Source organism: Hyperolius riggenbachi, chromosome 1 (assembly GCF_040937935.1).
Source record: "Hyperolius riggenbachi isolate aHypRig1 chromosome 1, aHypRig1.pri, whole genome shotgun sequence".
Classification (NCBI taxonomy): domain Eukaryota; kingdom Metazoa; phylum Chordata; class Amphibia; order Anura; family Hyperoliidae; genus Hyperolius; species Hyperolius riggenbachi.
In genome coordinates, this window is record NC_090646.1 from 22020339 (window position 1) to 22043842 (window position 23504).

Consider the following 23504-nt stretch of genomic DNA (forward strand, 5'->3'; position numbering starts at 1 on the left):
GCTACCTCCCTATACTGGGGTCACCTATACCTGGCTACCTACCTATACTGAGGGTGTTTTTAGGGGCTCACCGCAGCTATAACGTGCAGTGCAAATTGTCGGGTCATGTGTGATCATTCCAATTCGGGTGGGGGGCATCCTCACAAGTTTGCCTCAGGCAGCAAACAGTCTAGAACGGGCCCTGCCTGGCAGACTCAAAGCGCTTCAGCTGCAGCCACAAGGGTGCATTCAGTAGGCAGTGAGAGTGTCAGGGAGGCTTGCCCGAGGTCTCCTTACTGAATAGGTGCTGGCTTACTGAACAGAAAGAGCTAAGAGTCAAAGCCAGGTCACCCGTGTCAGAGGCAGAGCTATCCAGCCCCCTCAGCGCTGTATGTGTGATAATCACATAACATGGACCACCACTGCCTGAGAGAGGTGTAAGCAGAGGAAAAGGAAAGCTTTACTAATAATTATGATTACCACTATTAAAAGCACATCATATGGCCTTATTGAAGGGGGTGTGATCCAAAGTGCCACTCCCCTTCCCTTTAGTTAGGGCGCCTGTAGAGGGTACCAGTAGATTTACACATATACATTTCTCCCAGAATAAAATGCACTAAAAAATGACTCTCCTAAATAGTAAAAATCTGACAGGTTTATGACTAGTTCATCTCCTCACAGGGGTTTCTCAATATTTCCTTTATCCCATACAAAAGCACTCTCTGGAAGCTGTGTTCCCTACTTATGCTGGGTACACACTATGCTATTTCCGGTCCGATCTACAGGAATTGGACGATTATTTCTGTCATGTCTGATCTGCTTCCGCGGGATAATAAGTTATCACAGCCGGGAAGACGATCCAGTTATCGATCCTGAGCAGTTTGGACAGGTACACACGATGCAACTTCCTGTCAAATTACCCGTCTATCAGACAGGAAATTAGTATTGGTCTCATAAAGTTTCCTGCTGAGTCCCTCAAGTAGACTAACAATAAACATTTTACTGTTACTGGCAGGGTTGTAACTAGAAATCACTGGGCCCCCCTGCAAAACTTTGGATGGGGCCCCCGTCCATCAGGTTAGGGGCTGGGCATTGTACACAAGAGCCTGCTGCACACTGAATAGGGACTGTCTACAAATCTTTGTCTGCAAAACTTTGTATGATTCCTTATCAGTGGCTGAGCAGATGCAGTCATTAGAACAATTGTGCAGAGAGCAGAAAGTTTTTTCTCTGTGCCCTTAGTTGTCTGTCCCTCAGAACAGGGCCCCCTGTAGCTTCTGGGCCCCCCTGCGGATGCATCCCTTGCAGGGTGTATAGTTACGCCCCTGGTTACTGGGCAGCAGCAGGAGTAACCAAGGTCTCTGAATAGCTTTTGTAGTTTCCTTATCTTCCTTACAACACAACTTATTACACTATATCGGCTCATGGCATGTTCAGCTTTTATCACTTCTAGTCCATCGGCAGCCCAATCTGACGGGTAAAAGGTGTTCTGAGACACCTGCAGTGCTTCCGCAGGAGCAGAGACCCTATATGGAGACACAGCAGCACTCCTGATGGAGGGGACCGCCACTACAGAAAGTGTGTCTGGACGGAAGTGATGTACTGTGCATTAGTGAAACAGGCAGTTGATATTTGTGCTTTTAAGTGGCTTTAAAGTGAACCCATGGTGAGAGTGATATGGTGGCTGCCATATTTATTTCATTTTAAACAATACCAGTAGCCTGGCAGTCCTGCTGATCTATTTGGCTGCAGTAGTGTTTGAATAACACCAGAAACAAGCATGCAGCTAATCTTGTCAGTTCTGACAATAATGTCAGAAACCCCCGACCTGCTGCATACTTGTTCAGGGTCTAGGGTTGAAAGTATTAGAGGCAGAGGACCAGCAGGGCAGCCAGGCAACTGGTATTGCTTAAAAGGAAATAAATATGGCAGCCTCCATATTATTCTCACCTCGGGTTCCCTTTAAAGGGGTTCTGTGGAGGGTTTAAAAAACAAAAACTGACACTTACCTGGGGCTTCTATCGCCCCTTGCAGCTGTCATGTTCCGCGCCGTCCTCCTACGATTCTCTGTTCCCTGCCGCCGGTCCCGGTCTAATTATTCGTCTGACTAGACTAATACTGCTCGCTCCCGCTCGCGTCTCTGGGAGCTCACTGCGGAGCCACAGTACGAGAAAACCTTGCACTGTGCAGTATGCGCCTACAGACGCGAGTGTAATCAAGCACGCGCGTGGACACGGCCATACATCCGCAGTTGCAGAAGAGTAATTAGACTGGGACCGGTGGCGGGGAACCGAGGATCGTAGCAGGACAGCGCGGGACAGGACATTGGCAAGGGGGCTATAGAAGCCCCAGGTAAGTGTCAGTGTTTTGTTTTTTAAACCCTCCACAGAACCCCTTTAAAGTGTACCTGAGACAATACTAGCACAAGGATTCATACTTACCTGGGACTTCTTCCAGCCTCCGGTAGCCCCTTCAGTGGTGCTGCTGTCAGCCCCGTACCATCTGCGACCCGGCTGAGGTACACTGTGCATGTGTGCATGGGAGCGCGGTCAGGGGGTGTGCGTGACTGTAACTGTACATGCACAGTGGCGCGCAGCCTGAATCATGGACTCCACAGCGAGAGAACGGAGGGGACTGGACCGACACAGAGGGAGTTACCGGACTACAGGGGGCTGGAGGAAGCCCCAGGGAAGTATAAACCCTTGTGCTTGTATCAGGTTTACTGTACATGTGTTGTTTGGCACATATAACGTTCCTAGTGCTTTTGCTTACTCTGTTGACACATATACAGTGACTACTAATTGCGCATAGTGGCCACATGGTGGCGCTGGCAATGCATGTGTTGGAGGTCTCTGTGGAAGTGCGTTTGTAAGGTGCGGCCAGCAGGTGGCGCTGTGACCTCAGAAATGATTCCCCCCAGCAGGTGGCGCTGTGTCCTCAGAAATGATTCCCCACAGCAGGTGGCGCTGTGTACTCAGAAATGATTCCCACCAGCAGTCGCACTTCCTGCTCTCCGCCGCTGAAGTCGCCCTGGTGCATGCAGTGTCGGGCTGTGTGTGACCGGAAGTGGCGCCCTGATCCCGTGTCGGTCGCGCTGAGTGGCTCTGTCCGGTGACTGCTGTAGAGAGCGGAGAGGGGCGGGTGACGTCACAGGTGAGCGGGTCACGTGGCTGCAGTGGATACATTGTTGCGGCTGGGAGGGCAGGAGGTCCTGCAGTGATTGTACATTTTGTGTATGCAGCATTATATATCTGGCGGCTTATGCTGCATCCGCACACCAGGGCTTTCCTCTGCTCAGCTCATGTCTGCTCAAATCTCATGGTGCATACACACATCCAATTATGATTGGCCGATCACTGACAGATCTTACCACCTCCATGTAGTATGAGGGGCAACATGCTATGATTCCTATGAGCAGGTTGTGTAGGCAAGCCCTCGTACTACATGGAGGTGGTAATATTAGCCAATCAAAATTGGATGTGTGTGCTTGCAGAGGCTGCCTGATGTTCTTAAGGTGGCCACTAGAGTTGGGCGAACAGTTCGGCTGTGTTAGCCGAACTGCACGGCTGCCCAACCTGTCATTTTGATGTGGCTCTTACTGCTTCCGGGTCGCAATGACCCGGAGTAGTACGTCTGCGCTGGCCCGGCGGAGCGCGTCCTAGATCGCGCTCCCGTTGCCGGGCACTCTCACACACATGCGCAGAGAGTGCCCGGCAACGGTAGCGCGATCTAGGACGCGCTCCGCCGGGCCAGCGCAGACGTACTACTCCGGGTCATTGCGACCCGGAAGTAGTAAGAGCCACATCAAAATGACAGGTTGGGCAGCTGTGCAGTTCGGCTAACACAGCCGAACTGTTCGCCCAACTCTAGTGGCCATACACTGGTCGATTTGCCATCAGATCCGGCCAACAGATAGATCCCTCTCTGATTGTATGGCTGCCTTTACTGCAAACAGATTGTGAATCGATTTCACTATGAAACCGATTCTCAATCTGTGAAGCTGCCGCCGGCCCCCGCCTGCATACGTTACCTGATCCGGCCGGCGCGAGTCCCCCGGTCTCCGCTGTCTCTTCTCTGCGCTCGTCTCCAGCTTCACTTCCTGTCTGGGCGCTCTACTGTTTAAACTTTCTGTCGGGACAGGAAGAAGTGAAGCTGGAGACGAGCGCAGAGAAGAGACAGCGGAGACCGGGGGACTCGCGCCGGCCGGATCAGGTAATGTATTGCCACTAGCATTGGACATTCAAACGCCGCTATCGATGCACTCCCGACCCGCCGGTGATCGAGCAAAATCATCTGCACGGACGGATCGACGGGAACGATTGATTTTGGATGGAAATCGATCGTTCGGTCAGCGTTTGCACAACTATTTCACAGCAGATTCGATCACAGTGATCGAATCTGCTGTATATCGGTAAATCGTTTAGTGTATGGGCCCCTTTAAAGGAAACCTGAGATGGGATTCCTTAATGTATTTATACTTTCCTGGGGCTTCAGCCCCATGAGGCGTGTGGGGATCTTACCATCTTCTCCGGCTGCTCTGTCTTATAATCCTCCTCGGTAATCTGGCCGCGCTGTTCTGAGCAGCTGGGAGTGTTTTGCACCTGCGCAGTAGTACAGTGCATGTGCCGAACAGTCCCAGGCAGGGGAGCGCGGAGGGTGTGCATGTGCCGAACAGTCCCAGGCAGGGGAGCGCGGAGGGTGTACATGCGCCAAACAGTCCCAGGCAGGGGAGCGCGGAGGGTGTGCATGTGCTGAACAGTCCCAGGCAGGGGAGCGCGGAGGGTGTGCATGTGCCGAACAGTCCCAGGCAGGGGAGCGCGGAGGGTGTGCATGTGCCGAACAGTCCCAGGCAGTGGAGCGCGGAGGGTGTGCATGTGCCGAACAGTCCTAGGCAGGGGAGCGCGGAGGGTGTGCATGTGCCGAACACTCCCAGGCAGGGGAGCGCGGAGGGTGTGCATGTGCCGAACACTCCCAGGCAGGGAAAGCGCGGAGGGTGTGCATGTGCCGAACAGTCCCAGGCAGGGGAGCGCGGAGGGTGTGCATGTGCCGAACAGTCCCAGGCAGGGGAGCGCGGAGGGTGTGCATGTGCCGAACAGTCCCAGGCACGGGAGCGTGGAGGGTGTGCATGTGCCGAACACTCCCAGGCAGGGGAGCGCGGAGGGTGTGCATGTGCCGAACAGTCCCAGGCAGGGGAGCCTGGAGGGTGTGCATGTGCAGAATAGTCCCAGGCAGGGGAGCGCGGAGGGTGTGCATGTGCCGAACAGTCCCAGGCAGGGGAGCACGGAGGGTGTGCATGTGCCGAACAGTCCCAGGCAGGGGAGCGCGGAGGGTGTGCATGTGCCGAACAGTCCCAGGCAGGGGAGGGTGTGCATGTGCCGAACAGTCCCAGGCAGGGGAGTGTGGAGGGTGTGCATGTGCCGAACAGTCCCAGGCAGGGGAGCGCGGAGGGTGTGCATGTGCCGAACAGTCCCAGGCAGGGGAGCGCGCAGGGTGTGCATGTGCCGAACAGTCCCAGGCAGGGGAGTGCGGAGGGTGTGCATGTGCCGAACAGTCCCAGGCAGGGGAGGGTGTGCATTTGCCGAACGGTCCCAGGCAGGGGAGTGTGGAGGGTGTGCATGTGCCGAACAGTCCCAGGCAGGGGAGCGTGGAGGGGGTGCATGTGCCGAACAGTCCCAGGCAGGGGAGCGCGGAGGGTGTGCATGTGCCGAACAGTCCCAGGCAGGGGAGCGCGGAGGGTGTGCATGTGCCGAACAGTCCCAGGCAGGGGAGCGCGGAGGGTGTGCATGTGCCGAACAGTCCCAGGCAGGGGAGCGCGGAGGGTGTACATGCGCCGAACAGTCCCAGGCAGGGGAGCGCGGAGGGTGTGCATGTGCTGAACAGTCCCAGGCAGGGGAGCGCGGAGGGTGTGCATGTGCCGAACAGTCCCAGGCAGGGGAGCGTGGAGGGTGTGCATGTGCCGAACAGTCCCAGGCAGGGGAGCGCGGAGGGTGTGCATGTGCCGAACAGTCCCAGGCAGGGGAGCGCGGAGGGTGTGCATGTGCCGAACAGTCCCAGGCAGGGGAGCGCGGAGGGTGTGCATGTGCCGAACAGTCCCAGGCAGGGGAGCGTGGAGGGTGTGCATGTGCCGAACAGTCCCAGGCAGGGGAGCGCGGAGGGTGTGCATGTGCCGAACAGTCCCAGGCACGGGAGCGTGGAGGGTGTGCATGTGCCGAACAGTCCCAGGCAGGGGAGCGCGGAGGGTGTGCATGTGCCGAACAGTCCCAGGCAGGGGAGCGCGGAAGGTGTGCATGTGCCGAACAGTCCCAGGCACGGGAGCGCGGAGGGTGTGCATGTGCAGCGGCGCATGCACAGAAGCGCACAATTTGTCAGATTACTGGGGGGGGTTACAAGAGAACGGATCGGCTAGAGACGGACACCACACACCTCCTAGGACTGGTGGAAGCCCCAGGTAAGTATACATACTCCAAGGAAACCCATCTCAGGTACACGGGGTCTGGGCTCACGAGTCCACGTTAGGATCACCGATGATCCCCTGCAACTCCAGCGATATGCTGATGAATGTTAATGGTGGGGGTGGCCAAATCACAAGCGTGGGTGCTGCATTTCTGAATCAATTGCGTTCCAATGCTAATGATGGGAGAGCTGCAAAATCACTTTTGAATCACTCATCAGAAGCAATTTTGCAGAGCCTTTGTGGGTGATTATTATGTACGAATAAAGTTTACATTACTTGCTGGGTCCCCCAAGGTCCATTTCTGCATCTTGTAACATGTAGCCCCGCCCCCTAGCACAAGAGGTCATCGGCCTTTCTCCATAAGGCTAAAGAAGGGGCTATGACCTCTTGTGATGAGGGCGGGGCCAGCGAAAACTGACCTTGGGAGCCCCTGCAAGTGGTTAAAACTTTATTTATGCCAGGTGCAAGAGGGGAAAAACTTCACCAATCGGAAATGCAGGACAATCATGGTGCAAGATTGTACATCACTTCCAATGGCAGCAGAAAACATACTGCGGGATGCTGTACAGAGCGCTTGTGCGATTGCAAGAGCGACCCCTGGTAGGCCCCTGACCTTTCTTGTCCTATATAGATCAAATGTATCTCTCAGACCAGATGGGAAATTGTGATTGACAGGAGGCGGGGCAGGAGAACGATGACCTATAGCAACAATCTGCATCGATTGGCCCAACACTGTAAGTCACTAGATATTCAAAAGATTCTATGAGCAGTGTGTGGAAGGAATAGATCTGTCAGATTCAGATCTGAGGGATCAATCTCTACTGCCTGCTACACACCATGCAATTTCCCGTCAGATTTGGGGTTGGATAATTTCTGACAGGTCTGATTACCTATCGTTTTTCTGATCGATTTTTCAATCACTTTTGTACAGTTGATCAGAAAAAACGATTGGAAAACAGATAGGAAATTATTGATTCAACCCGAAATCTGTCAGGAAATTGCATGGTGTGTACCAGCCAGTAGAGATTGATCCCTCAGATCTGAATCTGACAGATCTATTCCTTGTCGCTATAGGTCATCGTTTTCCTGCACTGCCTCCTGTCAATCAAAATTTCCCATTTGCTCTGAGCAATAATTTTGATCTATATTGGACAAAAATCTATTGAAACTACGATCGGTCGGGCATGCTGGGCCACTGATTTCTAGCAGATTCTGCCAGGAAAATCGATAAATGCGTGACCGCCCTTACATCAGGACAGGCATCTCCCAATGTGATTTGCAATCTGCTGAATCAGAGCACTAAAGCATTGTATGCACACTGGTCTCTAGTGTGTGTACAGCAACCCTGATGCATTGCAGAATAATCTGGATTTACGGATCATTTTCCTTACCCCACCCAAGCTGCCCTGTCGTCTGCTGCGCTACCCCCCTCCCCCTCCCTTTACAAAGCAACATATGCATCTGTACAACACTCAGACCTGAACTGCTGCATGAGAAACTATGGCTGTTCATGACAAATTAACAGGATTATTCAATGCTCCTTATCTTCCCCCCCTTCCTCCTTCTGTAGCACAGAACGGGCTGCTCAGCTGCAGTGTGTCTGTACAGCGATCACTCCTAGAACTGTCAGCCAGCATGATCACCAGTGATTGTCTCATGTAGTTGTCAGATTGTTCAGGCCTCTAATACTTGTGTGACAATATGAATAGTGCAGCTTGGACAGACTAACGTTTAGGACAATATAAATTTTCTCTTTAGTACATAAGTTAGGATGACATCATCATTCTATATGTATGTATTAATGCTGTCACAGTGTATTTGGTATCGGCCAGCCGACCGCTATCCAACATGACAACTCAGCACAAACTGCACCTGTAAACAAATGCACCGAATAGCGGTGATTGTAGAGGACAGCACGGTGGCGTAGTGGTTAGGCGAGAGTTAGCCCTCTCGCCTCGCAGCACTGGGTCCCTGGTTCAAATCCCAGCCAGAGCACAATCTGTGTCTGTGTGAGTTTCCTCTGGGCACTCTGGTTTCCACCCACATCCCCAAAACGTACAGATAAGTTAATTGGCTTCCCCCTAAATTGGCCCTAGACCATGATACATACACTACGGGATACATACATAGACATAGGACTATGGGAGGGTTAAGACTGAGCTCCTCTTATGCCTAATACTTAAATCAATTTTCCATCAGATTATTTCTGACAGGTCCGATTTGATTTTTGTTTTTTTTTGAACGATTTTGTATAGAAGTGTTTGGAAATTGATATCGAAAAACGATCGGAAATCAGATCGGATCTGTTGGTAATAATTGATTTAACCGTCTATTTGATGGAAAATTGCATCTTGTGTACCAGGCATAAGGGACAGAAAAGTGACAAGACTATGAACTCTGTACAGCACTGCAGAAGATGTTGGCGATATTCTCTATAATAACACCCCTGTGTCTCCGCGTCCCGTGTCCGTGTGTGCGTCTCTGTGTCCCGTGTCCGTGTGTGCGTCTCTGTGTCCCGTGTCCGTGTGTGCGTCTCTGCATCCCGTGTCCGTGTGTGTGTCTCTGCGTCCCGTGTCCGTGTGTGTGTCTCTGCGTCCCGTGTCTGTGTGTGCGTCTCTGTGTCCCGTGTCCGTGTGTGCGTCTCTGCATCCCGTGTCCGTGTGTGTGTCTCTGCGTCCCGTGTCCGTGTGTGTGTGTGTCTCTGAGTCCCGTGTCCGTGTGTGTCTCTGCGTCCCGTGTCTGTGTGTGTCTCTGAGTCCCGTGTCCGTGTGTGTCTCTGCGTCCCGTGTCCGTGTGTGTGTCTCTGCGTCCCGTGTCCGTGTGTGTGTCTCTGCGTCCCGTGTCCGTGTGTGTCTCTGCGTCCCGTGTCCGTGTGTGTGTCTCTGCGTCCCGTGTCCGTGTGTGTGTCTCTGCGTCCCGTGTCCGTGTGTGTCTCTGCGTCCCGTGTCCGTGTGTGCGTCTCTGCATCCCGTGTCCGTGTGTGTGTCTCTGCGTCCCGTGTCCGTGTGTGTGTCTCTGCGTCCCGTGTCTGTGTGTGTCTCTGCGTCCCGTGTCCGTGTGTGTGTCTCTGCGTCCCGTGTCTGTGTGTGTCTCTGCGTCCCGTGTCCGTGTGTGTGTCTCTGCGTCCCGTGTCTGTGTGTGTCTCTGCGTCCCGTGTCCGTGTGTGTGTCTCTGCGTCCCGTGTCCGTGTCCGTGTCTCTGCGTCCCGTGTCCGTGTGTGTGTCTCTGCGTCCCGTGTCCGTGTGTGTCTCTGCGTCCCGTGTCCGTGTGTGTGTCTCTGCGTCCCGTGTCCGTGTGTGTCTCTGCGTCCCGTGTCCGTGTGTGTGTCTCTGCGTCCCGTGTGTGTGTCTCTGCGTCCCGTGTCCGTGTGTGTGTCTCTGCATCCCATGTCCGTGTGTGTGTCTCTGCGTCCCGTGTCCGTGTGTGTGTCTCTGCATCCCATGTCCGTGTGTGTGTCTCTGCGTCCCGTGTCCGTGTGTGTGTCTCTGCGTCCCGTGTCCGTGTGTGTGTCTCTGCGTCCCGTGTCCGTGTGTGTGTCTCTGCGTCCCGTGTCCGTGTGTGTGTCTCTGCGTCCCGTGTCCGTGTGTGTGTCTCTGCGTTTGCGCTACTGCGCATGTGTCACAGGGACACCCTTTGGACAGGGAGCAGGACGGGCCAGGGGGCCGCCGGGCGTGCATGTGTGCGTATGCACGCTTACTGTGTGTGGTGACGGCGGTCACTGGGGAGGGGATAATAAAGGCGGTGGATTTTAGCCTGGCCAAATGAGATACTATCAGTCATGTTTAGTTTCGCCACCTGTAGTGGAATTTAAAGAGGGCCTGTAATGACAATTTATAGTACAGTAAATAATTCGGGATACCCACTCTTACTGTAATTATCATTGTTTCAGCATCAGAAACACTTCCTAAATCAATATATTGCTGTATATTGGTATGTAACCCCGTCCTTCCAGTGGTGCTTAGCCTAGGCTGTTTAGCTATGCAGAATTCTCTTCCCAGATCATTCTGGGAGACCAGGCACTATTTGCACTGCCTTCAGAATTCCCCGAAACAAACATTCCGCAGAGATCACCTGCCAGCACTAAAGAAGTCACCACCTGTGATACAATTCAGAATGTAAATCAGGGAGAGGAAAGATTTTACAATGGGCAAACACTGACTAAATGATCTATAGATGAATATTGTAAAAAAAAAAAGGAGTTTTATTCATTACATTTTTGACACTACAGTTTCTCTTTAACCACTTCCTGATCTTGGTCATTTAAATATAAACCATGCTTGGGGCCTGTTATCCTTGCGATGGCATAGATTGCAATTACCGTGCCGCACGCTACCACCGATTGCGCTGCTCTCCTGTCACTACAGCCCATTTGCTCTGCTGTCTGTATAACAGCACAGCTCTGTGAGCCAGTCGGGAGCTGATTTCATTGGTTCCTGGCCCTGGGATCACTGTGATTGGATGTGATTGGCTCGCAGTGATCACAGGGTCAGGAGTCAATGAAATCAGCTCACAGAGCTCTGCTGTTATACCGACAGGAGAGCAGCACAATCGGTGAGAGAGACTGGTTGGTGCTGTGTGGCATCGGTGAGCCCTGTTTCTTAACCAAACAGTCTCTAGTTCTTAAAGTGAACCCACACTGAGAAGGACATGGATTTTTCCTTTTAAAATAATACCAGTTGCCTGACTCTACTGCTGATCCTGTGTCTGTAATACTTTCACCCACAGCCCCTCAACAAGCATGCAGATCAGGTGCTCTGACTGAAGTCAGACTGGATTAGCTGTATGCTTGTTTCAGGTGTGTGATTCAGCCACTACTGCAGCTAAAGAGGTCAGCAGGACTGCCAGGCAACTGGTATTGTTTAACCTCCTTGCTAGTTATCCCGAGCTCAGCTCGGGGTAACCTGCGCAGGAGGATATCTCAGGCCCCGCTGGGCCGATTTGCATAATTTTTTTTTTTGTTACAAGCAGCTAGCACTTTGCTAGCTGCTTGTAACTTCCGCTCGCCGCCAATCCGCCGCAATCTGCCGCGCCGAGTCGCTCCCCCCCGCCCCAGAGCCCTGCGCTGCCTGGCCAATCAGTGCCAGGCAGCGTTGAGGGGCGGATCGGGATTCCCTATGACGTCCCGACGTCCATGACGTTGGTGACGTCATCCCGCCCCGTCGCCATGGCGACCGGGGAAGCCCTGCAGGAAATCCCGTTCTCAACGGGATTCCCTGCATACTCTGATCGCCGAAGGCGATTGGAGTGGGTGGGGGGATGCCGCCGCTTAGCGGCTATCATGTAGCGAGCCCTTGGCTCGCTACATGATTTAAAAAATTAAAAAAATGTGCGGCGCTGCCTCCTTGCCGGATTTTTTAGACCGGCAAGGAGGTTAAAAGGAAACATCCATATCCCTCTCAGTTTAGGTTGCCTTTAAGGGGACAGAGACTGCTGGTAAGGAAAGGGTTTATTGATGCCTTTTATTGGCTGCTGGGAATACATGGATAATCTGTCCTTGTATGTTCTGATGTATGATAATACTGTGAGTATGTACGGTATGTATGAGGCATTGCTGTGAGTGACCTGTACCGCTCTGTGCTGCCGCTCTGTGCTGTATGTGGTGTATAATATGAATATATACTATGAGGCATTGCTGAGTGACCTCTAATGTCTTTGCTGTCGCAGTGCTGCCATGGTGTACGGCTTTGTCATACACACGGTGGGGGCCAGTCCGGGGGAGGGCTCCCCGCAGTGCCGGATTCTCTATTCCCGCCTGTTCCGCTGCCACCCGCTGGACGACAAGCTGAGGACGGACGACGCGGCTCTGGAGAAGGAGAGACTGCAGAGGATGGATCAGATCGCCATAGTGGCCAGGTGAGGGGGCGTGCTCTGTGTGGATCAGTCGCCCGAATTTCCAATTGTCGACAATGTTAACATGGGTGCCTATGTGGTGCCCAAACATCTGCCTGATATTTAGTGTATATAGGGGCGGACTTGGTGTGGATCTTGGGGGGGGGGTCGCGGTTAAAGGAACACTCCAGTGAAAAAAGTAAGTAATTTAAAACTGACAGAACCGACAGGTTTTGGACAAGTCCATTTCCTTATGGCCGATTCTCAGGGTTTTCTTTAATTTCAAAAGCATTTCCTGAACTGCAGTTAAACTGCCAAAATAGCGTACGATTGAGTGGGGAGGCTGGCTGCTATCTTTACTGTTTTAGCAGTTGAACTGCTGCTCAGGAAATGCTTTTGAAAACCCTGGGAACCCCCCATGAGGAGATGGACTAGTCCAAAACCTCTCAGCTTTGGCGGATTTGAACTGCTTACTTTTTCTGCTTGAGTGGTCCTTTAAGGTTAGGTATGGGTGCAGCGTTGGTTGGGGCTTGGGACTGGTGTGTGTGTGGGGGGGGTTTAGGGTTGGACATATGTGGAGGAAATCGGGGTTCGGCTTCATTAGAGGGAGGGGCTCGTATGAAAATAGGGTTAGGTCTTACACTAGTAAAATATCCATCAGAATTCCCATTGCCCAATAGTATAATATTGGTAATTTTACCGATATCCTATTAGCGGCTATTTCCTCTGGGCCGTTTTTACTTGAACACCTGTGGGAGGCCTGACCGCTTCCCCTGCAGCTCATCTCTGTGTGATGGCTTTCCTCGCACATCTGTGATCTGCAGCCTGGTCTGATCATTGTCATCTGCAATCCTTTTATCTTTTATGGTGACAGTGTGTTAGTTAACACTGGATCTGAACTCAGAACTTCCTCTCTGCGCTAAATGATACAAAACAGCATAATAACCTCTAAACACAAAGCATTTCTTTTTTACAGCTGATACAAATGCTGCAATAAATCTGCAGTGTGTCTATTTCCTGCTTTCATGGAAGCAGAGAAAAGGTTAACACCCTGTGCTTTCAAATGAGTTTATCTGCCATCTCTGCCATGGCAGCCAGCTGACCCAGGGGAGAGAGCAAATTACAACTTGTGATTAGTCACAGATAAAGGGAGATAAGACAGGCTAAACTCTCTAAGTACATACAGCGTACATTTCTCTCTCTTCCTTCTGTCCTGTACAAGAGTTCAGCTCCACTTTAAAGGATACCCGAAGTGACATGTGACATGATGAGATAGACATGTGTCTGTACAGTGCCTAGCACACAAATAACTAGGCTGGGTTCCTTTTTTTCTTTCTCTGCATGAAAGAGTTAAATATCAGGTATGTAAGTGGCTGACTCAGTCCTGACTCAGACAGGAAGTGACTACAGTGTGACCCTCACTGATAAAAAAAAAATTACCCCTTTTCTCTCTTTCTTGCTCTCAGAAGCCATTTTCTGCTAGGAAAGTGTTTTATAGTTGGAATTTCTTATCAGTGAGGGTCACACTGTAGTCACTTCCTGTCGGAGTCAGGACTAAGGCCTAGTGCACACCAAAAACCGCTAGCAGATCCGCAAAATGCTAGCAGATTTTGAAACACTTTTTCTTCTTTTCCTGTAGCGTTTCAGCTAGCGTTTTGCGGTTTTGTGAAGCGTTTTTGGTGTAGTAGATTTCATGTATTGTTATAGTAAAGCTGTTACTGAACAGCTACTGTAACAAAAAACGCTGGCAAGCCGCTCTGAAGTGCCGTTTTTCAGAGCGGTTTGCGTTTTTCCTATACTTAACATTGAGGCAGAAACGCCTCCGCAATCCAAAATCTGCAGCAGCCTGGGAGTATGCGTTTCTGCAAAACGCCTCCCGCTCTGGTGTGCACCAGCCCATTGAAATACATTACCCAAGCGTATCCGCAGCCGCAAGCGGATCGCAAAACGCAGCCGAACCGCTCTGGTGTGCACTAGGCCTTAGTCAGCCACTTGCATACCGGATATTTAAAAGGCAACTGAAATGGAACTGTATATGGAGGCTGTCATGTTTATTTCCTTTGAAGCAATACCAGTTGCCTGGCAGCCCTCCTGATCCTCTGCCTCTAATACTATTAGCCATAGCCCCTGAACAAGCATGCAGCAGATCAGGTGTTTCAGACTTTAAAGTCAGATCTGACAAGACTAGCTGCATGCATGTTTCTGGTGTTATTCAGATACTACTGCAGAGAAATAGACCAGCAGGGCTGCCAGGCAACTGGTATTGATTAAAAGGAAATAAATATGGCAGCCTCCGTATACCTCTTACTTATGTTCCCCTTTAACTCTTTCAGGCAGAGAAAGAAAAAAAGGAACACAGCCTAGTTATTTGTGTGCTGGGCACTGTACATACACATGTCTATCTCATTATGTCACATGTCACTTCGGGGATCCTTTAACCACTTGAGGATCGCAGTGTTAAACCCCCCTAAAGACCAGGCCATTTTTTCCCACAATCCTTCAGGGCAAGGTGAGACGTCGCTCCTCCCAGACGCAGGAACAGACAGCACTTCCCCTATAAAAGAATCACATGGTCAGTACACCCTCAGTGCTGTTTGTTCCTGCGTCCAGGCAGGTCGGCATCTCCCCTAGGAGTGGGACCTGTGTGCTGGGCTGCAGGTTACATTCTTTAGGGTAGGCTGAGACTGCGGTACTGAGGCAGTCTAGCCTATCATTCCACGCTGGACTATGTGGAATATGCCTACCTTTCCGTTCCGTCAGGGGAGGCAAGAGTAGAGGGCGTGGAGGCCTTTCTTTCAGGCTTTCAGCGGGAGCGAGACTCGGAGGCATGGCGGCCAGCGGCTCTGCGGACAGCGTGGTGGATTGACGTGCAGGAGCATGGATTATTGCGACCTTCCGGTCGTATGGGGTTCCGCATGCGTAGTTTCCGGCGGGTATGCCGGAACTACTTTTTTATTGGCCAGCCGTGGTGCTCTGTCTCTCGTATGCTTCCGGTTCCGCCCCCCTGTGCTGAGGCCGGAAGTAATAAGGAAGGCCACGCGAGCTGCATGACGGAGAGACAGCGTCTTGTGCCGGACGTGTGGCAACATGTCGGCGGTAGACAGGACGGAAGGCAGCTCTGCCGGGCAGAAGGTGAGATAATTATAGTCATCTCGTTCTGCACTGGGTTACTGTTGTGTACAACTGATTGGGGGCATAGCAAGTATGGCTATTTGTTTTTTCTTGCAGGCAAAGTCAGCAGATACAGCAGCTACTGCAAGTAGTAGGCCTCCGCCTACATATAAAAGATGCCCTGTGTGTAACGCAAAAATGGCCTTGCCATATGCCAAAACTTTATGCCAGATATGTATGGATAAGGTGATTGGGGAACAGCCTGTGCCATCTGTTCAGGATACGTTAAAAGCATTTAGAGAGGAGATTAATGCTTCTTTAGAGTCCTTTAAATCTTCTTTAACTAATGCAGGGCCATCATCTTCTCAGGAAGTTGGGGTGCTCTCGGTACCGGATAATGATAATCAGGATATGGCTGATGAGGCTGCCAATTCTGACGATTCAGATATTGGGGATATGGAGTCAGAATCTGGTTCCCGGTTTAAATTTCGTACTGAAGATACTGAAATGTTAATTTCGGCAATTAACGATATGTTAGAGATCAATAAGGATGTGGCTTCTAACTTATCTATACATGATCAATTATATAAAGGCATGGAAGAGAAAGAGGGTCTGGTCTTTCCAGTTCATAAGGCTATTAAACAGACGATTCTAAAGGAATGGACTGAGCCAGAAAAAAGATTATTGTTGTCCAAAGCGATGAAAAGGAGGTTTCCCTTTTCAGCTGAGGATACCATGTTATGGGATAAGTGTCCTAAATTAGATTCCCCGTTTTCCCAGGTTACAAAACAGGGAGATCTGGCTTTTGAAGACTTAGGGGATTTAAAGGATCCAATAGATAAGAAGCTTGACGCTTATCTGAAAAGATCTTGGGAGGCTAGCGCCACCTCATTCAGGCCGGCGGTAGCTTCTACCTGTGTTGCCAGAACTTTAGAATTATGGATTAACCAACTAAAGTCAAGTATTTTGTCAGGTGCTTCGGTAGAACAATTACTGAATTCAATTACTATTTTGCTTAAGGCAGCTGCGTATATAGCAGATGCTTCGGCTGAATTGGTCAGATTCACAGCTAGATCAACGGCTCTTGTTAATGTTTGTCGTAGGGCCCTATGGCTTAAAACATGGGACGGTAATTTAACATCAAAGAATAGATTATGCGGGGTACCCTTTTCAGGGGACCTTCTTTTTGGGCCTGAACTTGATTTAGCCTTGGAAAGAACATCTAATAAAAAGAAAACTTTTCCTAAGAAACAAAAGGTGGTTACCAATAAAAGATTTTTTTCGTAGAAATAGGAATGAACAGAAGGAGCAACCAAGAGACCAGAAGAGAAGACGGTGGTCTTTTGACAAATCAGCTAAGACGGGTTTCAGAGCAAAGCCTCAGGAAACCCAGTCTAAGTCACAATGACGCGTTCCTGGCGGTAGGGGGAAGGTTGAGATATTTTGCGCTCAGTTGGGCTCGAATGTCAAAAAGTCCGTTTATTCGACAGCTAATTCGATTCGGATACCGAATAGAATTCGCCAGTCCCCCTCCGTCAAGGTACGTGGTGTCAAAACCACCAAAGGATGTTGCACTCATTCCGGAAATTCTAGGAATACTGCAGAATATGTTGGATCAAAAGGTGGTCTGCAGAGTACCAACAACACAACAAAAGAAAGGGTTTTATTCCACAATATTTGTGGTAAAAAAGCCATCAGGGAAGTACAGACTAATTCTAAACCTGAAATCATTAAATCCATTCATGAAAAAGAAAAAGTTTCGAATGGAATCAATTATCTCAGTGAGAGATCTTTTATTTTCAAAAGCTTTCATGGCGTCTCTGGATCTAAGAGACGCCTATTGGCATGTCCCGATTCATGTGAAATCGCAGGAATTTCTCAGGTTCGCAGTAAAGGTGGACGGAATTGTAATGCACTTTCAATTCGTCTGCCTCCCATTTGGAATAACCTCAGCCCCAAGAATATTCACGAAGATTCTGGGAGAGGCTTTGGTTCCATTAAGAGAAAAATCAGTTCTGGTGATACCTTATCTAGACGATCTGCTATTATTAGGCAGTTCGGTGCAGGAGCTAGAAGGTCACTTAGAGTTGGTTTCCAACCATCTTCAAAATCTCGGTTGAATTATCAATTTGGAGAAGTCCTCGATTGTACCAAGTCAAAGAATGGTCTTTCTGGGAATAATAATAGACTCAATCAGTCAAAAGATGTTTCTTCCGACAGAAAAGATTCTGAAACTTACAGTGGCGGTTCAGTCATTGCAAATGGAGATCAGACCAACCTTGAGAACAATCTCTCGGGTGTTGGGGCTCATGACTTCAACTATTGTGGCAGTACCTTTGGGCTCTGGCCCACATAAGGAAGCTGCAGAGTTTTTTTCTGCAGAATTAGGATGGAAATCCAAGAACTCTAGACTTCAGAGTATCGATTCCAGAAACTGTGTGTCGTCCCTGCACTGGTGGTTTAGGGAATCGAACCTTGTGAAGGGCAATCTGTGGAAAAATCCAACAGATTTTATCCTAACTACGGACGCAAGTTCGTGGGGTTGGGGAGCCCATATGAGTCACAGAGCGTTTCAAGGGAAATGGACAAAAATAGAAGCTCAGAGATCCTCCAACTGGAGGGAGTTGAGAGCGGTCCATCTGGCATTGATGGAGGCTCAGTCAGTAATAAATCAATCACATGTTTTGATACAGTCAGACAATGTGACGACGGTGGCCTTCTTAAACAAGCAAGGGGGCACAAGATCCCTGTTGTTACAGGAGGAAGCGGAGAAAATTTTTTCATGGGCAGAAAATCATGTATTATCATTGAGAGCGGTCCATCTCAAGGGAGCGCTGAATATAGATGCGGACAAGCTGAGCAGAAACAAGGTTCTATCAACGGAATGGTCTCTGAACAAGGAAGTGTTCTTAGAGATTACAAAGAGATGGGGAGTTCCATCAATAGACCTATTTGCAACAGAAGAGAATTGTCAGGTACAACAGTTTTTTTCCCTGAATCCAAGGGACAATTGTCGGGGAGTGGATGCATTCAGTCAGGAGTGGAAGTTTCCACTCCTATATGCATTCCCCCCCCCCCCCCCCAGAATTTAATTCCAGAGGTTCTGATGGAGGAGCTACAGAACCCCAATGATAATGATTGCTCCTTTCTGGCCAAGAAGGAGTTGGTTTGCAGTGATCAGGTCATTGTCTGTGGAGGAGCCTTGGAGACTTCCAAACAGACCAGACTTGCTGCAGCAGGGGGAATTATGGCATCCCCATCCAGAGTTTTTGAGTTTAACGGCCTGGATCCTGAATTAATGATGTTAAAAAAATTAGGGGTGTCTGATAAGGCAGCCTGTACGCTGATTTCTAGTCGAAAGGAGGTAACTAGCAAGATTTACTTAAAGTATTGGAAAACTTTTCATTCCTGGTTGAAGGAGTCTAAGTTTAATAGCCTCTCCGTCCCAGCGGTTTTGGATTTTCTCCAGGACGGTTGGGACAAAAAGATTTCTCTAAGTACCTTAAAAGTACAAATTGCAGCCCTCTCAGCGTTTTCTGGGGTTCCCCTTTCCTCTTCTCCTTTGATCATTAGATTTTTAAAGGCGGTCTCTAGGAAATCCCCAGTGTTTAAACCTTATGTCTCTCCGTGGGATTTGTCGGTAGTTCTGAACGGGCTATGTAAGGGTGCTTTTGAACCTATGAAGGAGAGTTCATTAAAATTCTTAACCCTTAAGACAGTATTTCTAGTGGCTGTGACCACGGCCAGAAGAGTTAGTGAGATTCAGGCTCTATCTATGAAAAGTCCATATTTCCAGGACCTTCAAGATAGGATTGTTCTGCAGACTGATCCAAAATTCTGTCCTAAAGTAATGTCTAGATTCCACAGATCACAAGACATTGTTCTTCCTACCTTTTCAGTTAATCCTACTGGGGATAGGGAGAAGATATTTCACATGTTAGATGTTAGGAGGAGTGTCCTTGAGTACTTGCACAGAACATCAGACATTAGGAAGTCGGATTCCTTGTTCATTGTTCATTCAGGGAAATCGGTAGGTCAAAGAGCTTCAAAGTCCACTATTGCTAGCTGGATTAAGTTAGCTATTGTGGAAGCATACAAAACCATGCAGTTAGAAGTACCAGCATCATTTAAGGCGCATTCAACTAGGGCTATGGCAACGTCATGGGCTAATTGCGCAGGAGCATCACCAGAGCAAATTTGTAAAGCAGCTACGTGGTCAAGTTTTTCAACTTTTATTCGGCATTATCGACTCGATGCGATGTCGGCTAATGACCAGGCGTTTGGAAGAAAGGTTCTTCAAGCGGTGGTCCCACCCTGAGGTTATATTACTTGTTAATCGTCTCACCTTGCCCTGAAGGATTGTGGGAAAAAATCAGTTAGTACCTGCTAACGCTGTTTTGAACAATCCTTCAGGGCAACGATCCCACCCGGGTGAAAATTGTCTTGTGATATAGAAGCACATGTGTGGGTTAGAGGTTGTTCACCTGTCCGGTACTTGGCTTAAACGCACTGAGGGTGTACTGACCATGTGATTCTTTTATAGGGGAAGTGCTGTCTGTTCCTGCGTCTGGGAGGAGCGACGTCTCACCTTGCCCTGAAGGATTGTTCAAAACAGCGTTAGCAGGTACTAACTCTGATTTTTTCTTAATTGGGCCACTGCAGCTTTAAGGGCTAGCTGCAGGGCCGCACAACTCGGCACACAAGTGTTTCCCACTCCCCTTTTTCTCCCCACCAACAGAGCTTTTTTGTGTGTGGGGTCTGATTGCTCCCCCAGTGTTTTTTGTTTTTGTTTTTTTGTAAATATTTATGTTCTTTATTTTTTAATAAATGTACCTATTTTATTTGTTTTTTCCCCCAACTTCCTTCCATCCCCCCCCCCCCCCCCCCCCAGCTAGCCAGCCAATGACAGCGATCGGCTCTCACAGGCATCAGCCTATGATAGCCGTTTGCTCTTCTGTGTCCCGGGGTACAGCCATGTGACACAGTACAGCGCTGCCTTAGATCACAGTGCTGTACTATGTTAATAGACGACGGTTTTGTCATCTAACAGGGAGACTGAACTCCGCCTACCAAGCGGAGATGTGCCGCATCTGCACGCGTGATCTCTTGCAAACCACTGCTCCAGGACCTTACTCCAATCGGCGTTAGGCAGTCCTGGGGCTTCCCCACGGGCATGCCCATCGGTGTGACACAGTCGGCAAGTGGTTAAGCCTCTTATGGTTACAGTCTGGGCTCTCAGCTGAGTAGTATGTACTGTACAGTAGAGGAGTGGCCTAGAAGGAGCTGTCGGGTTTACTAATTCATCAAGTAAGTCCAGCATAGATGATTGCTATGAGTTTGAGAAGGGTTCACCTGCAGTGGATACAGGTTTCTCATAGGCTTGTACATACCCCTCAGATAATTACCCAGGTGTAAAGTATAGTCAGACTGTGAGGTGTAAGTGGGAGGGGCATACTCTTGGTGTGGCATCGTGGAGGAGTCATGAGAAGCTTTTTTGCTGGTAAAAGTCTCGTTCTGTTCTCTCCCATAGGCAGACAGAGTCGATGTGCCTTCTGAGGCGTCAAGCATCAGGCGGCCCAGCCAGTGACTTTGTGATCCATTCAGGAGACGAGCAGGTCTTGCTCCAGGAGGAGGATGCTGGGATGTACGGACTGTACCCAGGAGACCCGTTCCCCCAGGAAATGACCGTCCTCTGGGTCGGAGTCTACTCTCTGGGTTTCTCTCTGATCTGTGACTCCCTGGACAACCTGACCTTGGCTGAGAGTGTGCTGAGGACTCTGGTGAAGTCTCTGGTGGACTCGCTGAAGATTCTGGGGAACAGTACCAACGTCCTCCTCAGGACAGACAGAATTGAGTTGACTCTGGAGAAGTTCATTCCTGAGGGACATCTGCTCTTCCTCAGCCACCAGACTGTCCAAGCGCTGGAGAGGGAGCTGACCACCTCTATGATTCTTTAGTCTCTAGAGCTTTGGGGTCGGACTCAAGTCCTTGACAGCCATATCCATGCCATGGACTGAGAACCACACCTTCCATTATTCAGTCCCACCAATTTATTTGAGCTGTGCCTAAAATGTGTGAGGACTGTAATCTGACATCCCTTCGCTCTGGAGGTTTCAGCTGGCTGGAACTGAGACTTTTCCCCCCTCTAGTGGAATGGTTATCAAAGTGAGATTCAGGCGCCCCCTGTGGTCATTAGCATTTGCTGAGAGGTCCTTCATATTTGCTTTATAGGAAGTCCGAGGTGAAGGTGATATGGAGGCTGCCATATTTATTTCCTTGTAAACAATGCCAGTTGCCTGGCTGTCCTGCTGATCTCTGGGCATATGTAGTGTTGGAGTCAAAACCCTGGAACAAGCATATGGCTAATCCAGTCAGCTGAGTCAGAGTACCTGATCTGCATGCTTGTTCAGGGGCTGTGGCTAAATGTATTAGAGGCAGAGGATCAGCAGGACTGCCAGGCAACTGGTGTTTAAAGGAAATAAATATGACAGCCTCTATATCCCTCTATCCTTGGGTTCCCTTTAAATGTGCAAACTGTAGGCAACAGACAGCTTGGCCAATCGCCACTCTTTATACTGATATTAAAGCAGACCTGAACTCAGAACTTCATCTCTGTTCTAAAAGATACCGAACAGCATAATAACCTTTACAGAAAAAACATTTCTTTGTTAAAACTGATACAAATGTTGCAATAAATCTGCACTGTTTCTACTTCCTGATTCATGGAAGTAGACATATTGTTAAGCTCATTTTAAAAGCACAGGATGTTATCTGCCACCTCTGCCGTGGCAGTCATGTGACACAGGAGAGATCAAATTACAATTTGTGATTAGTCACATATGAGGGGGAATTAGACAGGCTAAACTCTCTACATACATACAGGGTGCATTTCTCTGTTTTACTTCTGTCCTGTGCAAGAGTTCAGGTCCACTTTAATTTTTGCTGCCAGGCTGAAGTTATGTATTGCCTTCAAAACATCTGGATTAGGCTGATAAAACTGCTCTGTACGGGGGACTAATGATCAGAACTCTTTAGGAGAAAAGAGGATGGGGAGCTGCGTGTTTTTGTCCTGAGAAGAAAAGTGTTTTACAAGGAATAAAAATAGGCCATCTGTGTCAACCTGACGTCATTTTTCATCAATATACAATCTTGTTTTATCATCCTAAAGGTGTCCACACATCTCTCTATCTGTCACCAGACTAGACCATCAGATAGATCCCTCTCCGATCGGATCTGATCACAGAGGCATCTACTGCCTACCCACCCTCTGCAGACAGGTTTCCAATAGCTTTAATGGACAACTATAGTATGGCGGGAAAAAAAATGCAAACGTTTCTGGTGCGTTTTTGTCCAAATAAGGTAAAAACCAAATTGAAAATTATTTATTTTTACTTGAAGAAGAGAGAACCGAGAGCCCGATATGGTGTAGTATGTCAAGGTAATTGGATAATTGGAAAGAGTATGAATTGTATACTCACAAACCAGGGTTACCTCCAGGCAACCACTGTGTAGGCAGGTGAGGAGATTAGCCTGTCCTCACTCAGGAATAAGAAGTCGCTCTCTGTAGGCTTGAAAAACAAGAAGGGGTATCCCCCTCCACCAAAGGTGGATACAATCAGTATTATGGTAGAGAACAGAGGCGCCAAAAGGATAAAAACAATATTTAAAAGTTTTAAAATTATTGCTTAGGAGGCAGTGGTGGACTCACCTCCCACAAGCAGACACAACAACTGTGTATTCACAAAAGGGACATTTATTGGTATACTCCAAATAAGGTTGCAACGCGTTTCGCAGGTCAAACCCGCCTCATCAGGCAATTACAGGAAGGAGCACACAACAGCAGTATGTCCAGATAGCACCTGGCGTCTCACTGAGGCGCCAGGTGCTATCTGGACATACTGCTGTTGTGTGCTCCTTCCTGTAATTGCCTGATGAGGCGGGTTTGACCTGCGAAACGCGTTGCAACCTTATTTGGAGTATACCAATAAATGTCCCTTTTGTGAATACACAGTTGTTGTGTCTGCTTGTGGGAGGTGAGTCCACCACTGCCTCCTAAGCAATAATTTTAAAACTTTTAAATATTGTTTTTATCCTTTTGGCGCCTCTGTTCTCTACCATAATATTTATTTTT

The 23504-nt window shown here is 49.3% G+C and overlaps 1 protein-coding gene across 1 annotated transcript; it reads left to right on the top strand.

The window, feature by feature from the left end:
- Positions 1-3002: 3002 nt before the first annotated feature.
- Positions 3003-22492, top strand: AP5S1 (adaptor related protein complex 5 subunit sigma 1). Its single transcript, XM_068266263.1, has 3 exons — positions 3003-3132; positions 12098-12286; positions 20904-22492. Exons 2-3 carry the CDS (start codon positions 12105-12107, stop codon positions 21328-21330), a joined length of 609 nt encoding a protein of 202 aa, XP_068122364.1. The 5' UTR covers positions 3003-3132; positions 12098-12104; the 3' UTR covers positions 21331-22492.
- Positions 22493-23504: the final 1012 nt, after the last annotated feature.